The sequence below is a fragment of the Camellia sinensis genome, chromosome 2, assembly GCF_055761805.1.
Source record: "Camellia sinensis isolate YWXY chromosome 2, ASM5576180v1, whole genome shotgun sequence".
Classification (NCBI taxonomy): Eukaryota; Viridiplantae; Streptophyta; class Magnoliopsida; order Ericales; family Theaceae; genus Camellia; species Camellia sinensis.
In genome coordinates, this window is record NC_138962.1 from 17,635,584 (window position 1) to 17,644,598 (window position 9,015).

At 37.3% G+C, this 9,015-nt stretch overlaps 1 protein-coding gene and 1 long non-coding RNA gene across 2 annotated transcripts; one reads left to right on the forward strand and one right to left on the reverse strand.

The window, feature by feature from the left end:
• The first annotated feature begins 1,307 nt into the window (after positions 1-1,307).
• Positions 1,308-3,848, forward strand: LOC114311382 (uncharacterized). The gene is made up of 4 exons (XR_003646473.2): positions 1,308-2,271; positions 2,466-2,533; positions 2,630-2,954; positions 3,307-3,848. It is a non-coding gene; the product is annotated as an uncharacterized LOC114311382 (long non-coding RNA).
• A 2,150-nt stretch (positions 3,849-5,998) lies between these two features.
• Positions 5,999-8,753, reverse strand: LOC114311394 (subtilisin-like protease SBT1.6). Its single transcript, XM_028257539.2, has one exon. It carries the CDS (start codon positions 8,632-8,634, stop codon positions 6,328-6,330), a length of 2,307 nt encoding a protein of 768 aa, XP_028113340.2. The 5' UTR covers positions 8,635-8,753; the 3' UTR covers positions 5,999-6,327.
• Between the last annotated feature and the right edge of the window lie 262 nt (positions 8,754-9,015).

The window sequence follows — 9,015 nt, forward strand, 5'->3', positions numbered from 1 at the left end:
AGGAGGGTGGTTGAAGGATTGCAATAGAGGGTTGAGGGATTGCGAGAAAGGATTGGACAAGGTTGGAAAAGAGTGACAACATAGACGTTATGCGGTGGGCAGGGGCTTAGGCTGGTGGTGGTAGGTGACGAATGATGTAAAGTTAGGGCTAGGGTTTGAGAAGATTGGAGATAATTTTGACATTTAGCTGTCTAAAGAAATTCAATAATATTACAAATTTAAAAAATTACTTACAAAACAAAATCAATAGTCTATAATCATTATGAGTGTATTATATACCTCATTGATTTTAAACCTATACTATATATATATATATATATGGGATAAAATTTAGATTAATTTTAAACCTAAGTATATTTTTGTGGTTCATAACATTTTTTTAAAATTTTTTTTTAGATTTTTGGTGAAAAGCCCCTCTCATTATGCCTTTTTTGTGTGAAGACCACGTAATAAAATACTGGTTCCAAAAATCCCTCAAATAAAAAAATATGATAAAAAGACTGAAATACCCTTCCATATAAATGGGCAAATATCAAACGATGAAACCGTTTGTCTCCCTCACTCTGTTTCATCGCTTGAACTTGTTGTTCTAAAAACAAATAACAAAAATACACAATAATAGAGTAAAACTTTACTGTCATTGTATCCAAAAAAAAAACACATAAAACCAAAGTAAATTTTACTCTCATTTTATTAAACAAAAACAGAGCACATGTCAGAGTAAAATTTTACTCTTATTCTGTCAAACAAAATCAGAGCACATATCAGAGTAAAATTTTATTCTCATTCTGTCAAACAAAAACAGAGGACATACCAGAGAAAAAAAATAGAGAGATAAAGAGAGCACATATATTGCCTTAGATTTGGTTCAAACCAGAGTAAAATTTTACTATCTGAAAAATAAAGCATGATTAGGAGACAATTAAAGAAAAAAAAAAAAAGAAGAGAGAATATAGATCTGAGATGACATATCTCAGATCTGAGGTCATTAATCTCAGATCTAAGGTCTTGGATGCTAAGGATGATGGTGGTGATTGCTTGTGGTACAGTGACATCGAATGGCGCTGGTGGTTGAGATGTGGTGGTAAAACGGTAGTGGCAGTGGTGAACGACACCAATGGTTGAGACGGTGGAGGTAATAGAAATTATGGTAGTTGTGCTAGTGGAGATGGAGATGGTGATGGTTGTGGTGGTGTAGACGATGGTGGAGAGAGCTCTTAGAAAGAGATAGAGAAAGAAAGAGCTGAGAGAGATAACAAACTAATGGAGAGAAAGAAGAGAAAGATAGAGAGTGTGTGGATGAAGGGGTAAATTTGTCACATAAAATATAAATCTAAAATTTTTTGTCCTTTTTACAAGATTTTTTTATTTTGGAGGAGTTTATGAGCCAAAAAATTATAAATTGTCATTTTTAAGAAAAACAGCCTCTATGAAGCAGTTATGGCCAAAAATCCCATTTTTTTATTACAAAATATTTCAATGTGAGATGGGATGCAAAGTGGGGGCCCAAAATGAATGCTGTGGCTACTTAGCGCCACTCTTACTTACAAAAGGCCCAAGTTGAAGAAAATACTGTAGCAAAGTGTTCTATGATCAGAAACAGTACTAGGAATCAAGAACTTCTGCTCTTTCCAAATCCTCATACAAGCCTCAAAATTCTTGAGGTTTTACTATAAACCTGGAACGATTCAAGACGCGGAGAAGCTGTTAGAAGAAATTTCCGAGAAGAACGTCATTGCATGGTCGATCATGATTCATGGGTTTGACGGATGATCCCTGGAATCTTTTCCCTGTATGAGAGTTTTAGAGACTATGTGAATCAATCATGGGCTAGTTTTCAATACGTTTGTTAGTAATTCTGTTCTTGACATGCATTCAAGCTTGATTAATTTGGATGCTGCCACTAAAATATTCAATGAAATGGAAAACAAAGATGTTATCAGTTGGACAACAATGATTGGTTTACTGGTGCACCTTTTTTAAGTGTGTGAATGTGGAACTTGCTCACATTGTGTTCGAGGAGATGATGTAGTCTCCTGGAATGCACTTACAAATGGGTATGGGATCAATGGTAGTGGGGAAACTCCTGTTCATTTTGAGTGCTTGTAAGTCATTTCAGAATTGATGCATGATGGTTTGGTCAGCTTGACATGCACTTTGATGCAAACCAAATGAGGACTGAACTAAACTCAATCAAGTATTATTTCCTGATGTCCCATTGAAGGTGTCGACTTCATCAACATTGCACCAAAAATGGGCGTGAAATATCATGTATGAATTTCGTTGTTTATAATCCTCTTGTGCTATATGTTATGGTAGAGGTCTTAACCCTTAAGTACAGTAAGTTAAAATTAGGATTTTTATTGGTTGATTATGTTAACTGACAGAGATTACTTCAAAAATCAACTGTGCATATTCTTTTGTTGTTAAATTTGCATGAATAAATTGTGAATATTAATGTTCAGTGGTGATGCAAACTTGATGATGATGATCAGCAAGAGGATTTAGAAAGCTTGACCTTTAAGAGCTGAAGGTTCATATTTATGTGCCTCATCGCATCTTTGTTTTTGAATTAATAAGAACTAGATTACCCACATTGATTTTGTTTATTGGTTTTTATTTTTATCAGAGTAGAAAAACTTCCGGTGGGAGAACGGAAGGCTGTCAAATGTGTTGAATCAGTTTTCGGTTTGCCAAAGTCAAACTACATTAATTGGTGGGGCACCTCTTGGATGGCTACGGCATTGTTATCACATGCTTTTCCCAGTGAACATTGAGCTCAAGAAATTTCCAGAAGTTGCTTTTTTATGGAACTGTGGTTGAGATATTTCAATAAACCTTTCTTAACTACTTAATCTAATCAATACAATGACTAAGTTCAGTGTTTCTTGCAGAGATGGGCCTGCTTTAAATGCCTACTATAACCACAGGCAAAGTGTAACAAAATTATACAGGTACACTGATACTGGACCTTACCATTCTCATCCCTTTGGAGTTTTTAGTATCTGCTCTGTGTAGATCTTCTTGCAGCATTTCTGATTCATGTAACAATGAATGCAGTAAAAATTCAAATTTTTTCCTTCACAAAGCCAAGACCCAAACACATAGGGATCAGTGTCAAAGTAACCATAGGCAAAAACTAATGTTGATCAATTGAAGTTGATCGTGTTATGGCAAGGCCCACAGCTGGAGCATTCAAAATGGGATCCACATATAAACAATCTCATCCTTGCATATACATTTTGTGCTGATTTTGTGATCAGTTTTTAGACTTGTTATTTATATTAATGTTATCTACATGTACAGTGTTGTTTGCAGGCCCATCTAGTGTGCTGCTTTGTGGCGAAGGCTCTAAACATGAGGATTGCAGACATTCTTACATCCAATTGGAACTATGTCTGGGCTATTGATATCATGTTTCTGAAATCTCTACAACTGGTTGGCTTGTTCTCTCCTTTAGAAGGCAGAGTTTCTACTCTTATTCTTTTTGTTTTCTCTGCAGCCTCTACTTTCATCCTTATATTTCTCACCCGCCTTGTCGACGCAATAACAATCCTTCACTTTTCTTCAGACCCAGTTTGCATCAAGAGCTGCAAAGAAGGCATATGCTGGCATAGTTTTCCACAATTGCCATAATTCATCCAATGAATACATTATAGGGTTGGTATAGTTCTTACATTCCCCACAATATGATGTTGGTTTTGTTTATGATCTTCGATGTGATAGTAAAAATCTTCAGCTGGTTGGCATATGTTTTGAATCAACAATTTTAAATTTGTAAACTATATTATGCATAATTGTCCTTTGTACACAATTTTCATTTAGTATGTTGCAGATTAACAGAGTGATATAATTCTCTATCTCAAACCCCTTCGATCTTGACAAGTTTCTAGCCATTTAAATTTAGCCTCAGATTTCATTGTTGCTTGTATCTTGGCCTATTTTAAGTATGAGTATTATAAATCTCAAGTCATTACAGACTTGTAACACAGCTTCACATCAATGCATTTCTTCGTTTTCTGTCATTTTCTTTTCTTTTTTCCATACTTCCTTGCTTTTCTAAAATATTATTCTCTTTTTTTTTTTTTTTTAGTCCATTTCTTTTCAAGATACTTGAATTTTCCCACTGAGTGGCCAAATCCAAAACTTGTTGGGTTGAGTGTGACTCCAATGAACAAGTTAATTTGGCTGTTCCATTAGCTATGGGAAGATTTGGGATTTACATTGCTCTTATTTTTTCCCTATCTTCTTTAACTTTAATAAAGCCAAAGATTATGACTTGCAAGGTAGTGAAATAGGCCATTTTCAAAGAAAAAGCCAAATTAGCATGCAAGCGATGAACACTTGCCGTGTCCCTTCAAATTAAAGGACCACTCACTAGACTTCCTGTCAGTTTGTATTATTGATATATACTATTTTTTTCTCTACATTATTTAATTTAATTAACTGTATAATTCTTTAGATAGTGAAATTATGAAAAGGATACATATAACCCAATCTAATTGCAGCATAAAATTTAATTTGGTTTGATTTGCTTCTAATTATGAAAAAAGATACATGACTAAACAAACAAACTAAAACTTTACTAATCAACCATGCAAGCACAATACATGTACCCTTCCCCTGAAATAGGGAAAATGAGTAATATATTACCACCCCCCACCCTCCCTCTCTCTTTTTTACCTGTTTATATCATTGAGATGCATGGCATGATATTATTTGTTAATTATTTCATAACGAGGAACTAATAATGAGTATCCACGTAGGCGATGATACAAAATAATAATGAAATAGATCAATAACAGATAACGTTTCTCAATGAGAAATAATATTTTATTAGTAGGAGGGATTACAAGTTGGATTTCACAGCTGATGTGCACAATCTATATATATATATATATGTTATATTTAGGTTGGTAGTTAAGATACTAATAGGCTGCTCCACAATCCCATTGATAAATGTATTAAAATTTGAATCAAAGCTTGAAAGACATTTTATAAGAGATCTTCAACAAATTGGTCTCCTTAATTAACATAAAGATGGATATCAGATTTGCTTTAAGCAGTAGGTTAGATACTGCTGAGTGTGAAACTCCACCTTTCTAGTATGAGATGTAAAGATCCGACTTAATATTAAATATAACCGACAAACATTCCTGATTAAAGGAAAGTAGGTGGGTTATTATTATTATTATTATTATTATTATTTATCTATGAGTTAGTGTGTTAGCAGTAGAAGTAGAGTGGAGAATTATCTCTTCATACTTCTCCGGACCTATTCAATGTGTTTGGTTTGAGTTTTTTGAAAGTTAAATTTTTTGATTTTCGTATTTTTTTTGTTTTTAATGAATATTTTTTTAAATTTTAAACATTTTTTTTACTTTTTACATGCATCGTACTTATATGTATTTAAAAAGTAAAAAATTTGTGAAAAAATATTTTAAAAAATTAATAAATACATAAAAATACAAAAAATATACTGAATTCTGGTATGTTTTTAATATTTTAAGTATTTAGTGAATTTTTAAAAGGTTTTCTTCACAAATTTTTCACTTTTTAGATAAATCTAAGTTAGGTATGTCTAAAAATTTTAAAAATTGTTCTCCGGACCTATTATCATAAGTCACGTGTTCAAATTAAGAGTTGACATACATTCACTGGGGACCCAAAAATTAAGCTCACTGCCACACAAACCCAGCTGCCGTTCTCCCCATTCACCATTTTTACATGAAAAATTAATGTACAAACCACAAAGTTGATAATCAATTTGTTGAATGTTCATATATAATAGTTTTTACTCTCTATGCATAATTAAATGGTTAACTACATTAGGCGCACAATATTCTTAACCCTCAACAATTTAAATTCATATCGATCGCCTACATAGTTTTTTAACCAAAATAGCTTAGCAATACATTTGTCTCCCATGATAACATTAACTAAAAAGAATTTGAAAATACGAAATTATTTTCCAACAATGATACTTAACAGCATGAGATTTAACAACATTGATTCAGACCTTTTTTCTTGTTAAACCAATATTATATGACAAATACAATCATACACATTATGAGCTTAAATAAATAAAAACAAAACAAAACAAAACAAAAAAAAAAAAACAAAGAAAAGCAAAACGAAAATAATTAAAGGTATTAATTAAACACAACAGACACCCTCCTCAAAACACCTAAAAACAGCGTATGAGTTCTAGTAGTGGTAGCAAGTTATGCTACAATACACTGCAGCCTAACTTTGCACTTTAAACTCTCCCCCATCAAACGTACACCACTGTCCGATCCTTAATCAAGCCCACATGATCAAAATAGATTACAAGGGCTCAATTTGGGTGACCACTATGGGGCTCCGAACCACATGCTTTCCATCGAACCAAGAAAGTGATCCATACACAGCACCCGAGTCATCCAACACCAGATTCTTGCTGTCTACCGTTACAGTCACCGCAAAGCTCACCTTCCTCACTCTCTCCGAGAACACCAGCTTTGCCGGCTTCACCGTCACCGCCACCCCCTTCGGCGTTTCAACCTTCACTCTGTAAACCGAGTTTACCGGCCCAACATTTGTCACGGTCCGAATAAAACTCTTTCTCGAAACAGCTCCACTCGAGCTCGAAAACAACACGGTCATAGAAGGATAATTCAAATTGTCTGGTGAAGGTTTTTTCGCCGGACAATTCACAGGTGATCGGGTGATCACCTGAATTGTTTTTGGACCGTACCCAATTGCGCATAAAAAGTTTACATAATCACTGTTTGTGATATCATAAACGAGACCCGGATCCATGGCCCGATCCAGATTAACATGACCTGCACCATAATCGTATGGCGTCGATGGTTTAACCGTCGATTCATCGGTCATGGGTTGGAACCGATTATCGGTTATACTCGCAGTTGTCATCATTGCTGATTTTATCATCGCCGGACTCCAATCCAGGTGGGCCGATTTGAGCAAGGCCGCGGCACCGCTTACATGGGGACAAGACATCGAAGTACCCGATAGAATGTTGAATTCGGTTTTTCGGGGATCCAAATCCAAACCCGTTGGGCCAACCGCATCGGTCCATGCTGCTAAAATGTTGACACCAGGAGCAATCAAGTCGGGTTTCAAGATTTCCGGGTTCAACCCGTTTGGTCCTCTCCCGGAGAACGAAGCCACCACCGGCGCCGGTTTGATTCCGATTATAGTCCCCCTGAAATTCACAGTCGCCGTTGCAACTGAAGATGATGAAAGGTAGGATTTAATCGCTTCGCCTTCATCGGAACCGACTGCGCAAGCCGGAATCAGATGAGCATCGCCGACTAACCCTTCACCGTTCGAAACCCCATTAGCGAGAATCATTCCCACACCGCCGGCCTTCTTCACCACCAATCCTTTCGCGACTCGAGGATTGCTTCCTCGATCACAGATCACGATTTTATCCTTCACTTGATTCGGGTCGAGTGAATTTTCCATGCAGAGTGAAGATGAGAGTACCCCTGATTTACCCGGATAAACCAGAGGATACATTGTCCCATTCAACGGAGTTCCGGCGTATAACGATACACCGGCGAGTTTCCTTCCGTCTCCGAGCACCACATCAGCGGGGAAATTCCGATCAATTGTTCCCGCGCCGACTGTTGTCAACCACGGAGCGAGGTTCGTCACCGACATTCCATTAGGCCCATCGTTTCCCGCTGATGCTGACACGAAAACTCCTCTCGAAACAGCTCCATAAGCTCCGATGGCAATTGGGTCGAGATAGTAGGGGGAAGAAATCCCATCGCCGCCCCCGATTGATATCGAAATCACATCGACGCCGTCGTTCACGGCAGCGTCGAAGGCGGCGAGGATATCGGAATCGAAGCAACCAGAGTCTTTCCAGCAAACTTTATACACAGCCAATCGAGCTTTCGGAGCAACTCCTTTGGCTATTCCGGCGGCATACCCAGACATACTTGCCTGAAACGAGTGTCTCCCGGCGGCCGTCGACGCCGTGTGGGTCCCATGCCCGTCGGCGTCTCTCGGCGACATGAACTCAACCGTCTCGTTGATTCCGCCGACGAACGCCCCATGGCCTTTGGAGAAGAATCGAGCTCCGACGATCTTCTTGTTACAATTCTTCGAAGTGAATTTCGCTCCGGTTTGACAAACCCCTTTCCACCGACTCGGAACCGGGCCGAGATTCAAGTCCGAGAAACTCCGGCGCTCCGGCCAAATTCCGGTATCGAACAATCCAATGATGACGTCGGAGCCGTAGTCGGAGTCGGACCAGAGACCGTGCTGGTTTCTCAGGCCGAGAAACTGCGGCGAGCGAGTTGTGTGGAGGTGCCTCCGGCGATCCTCGAAGGAAGCGAGGACGGAAGGGTGTTGGAGGACTGAAGCGGCTTGAGCTGGAGTGAGAGAAGCAGAGAAGCCATGGAAAACGGTGTCGTATACGTGGAGGATGGTGGTTGGGTCGGTGAACTCGGTGGTGTACCAGTGGTAGTGAGTTGGGAAGATGGACGGTTTAGCGAATCTGTCGATTCGGAATATGTATGTTTTGACCGTCTCATCAGCTGAAACAGCTAAGGTTTGGATTGTAACGAAGAAGAAGAAGAAGAGTGACAAGAAGAGAGATTTGCAGGGAAGTGAAGCCATGACAGTGAAGTGAAGTGAAGTGAAGGAGTTGTTGTGTGTCAACCGACAGAGATGGACTACGGATATAAAGGGAGATTATTCTCTTTTTTATTTTTAAAATTTTGATAAATTAGTTTATTTATTTATTTTGGGTAAAATAAACTTATTTTTCTTGAAATTATATTAATTTTTCTCAATAATTTAATTCATATACTACTTAAATTTTTTTCCATCAATAGTTTGTAAGTCATATAAGTTATATTTTATCGTGTTGTTTATACTAACATAGGTATTTACTTTTGTTTGTTTACATGTTTACTCATTATTTGATGGCTTTAATCTTATTAAAAAGGAAGTTAGTATAATTTATATCAAATTCATGGAATTAAATATATTTATATT

Excerpts from the sequence above, each read along its gene's own strand:
- LOC114311394 (XM_028257539.2), bottom strand. The coding sequence starts at position 8,634 with ATGGCTTCACTTCCCTGCAAATCTCTCTTCTTGTCACTCTTCTTCTTC.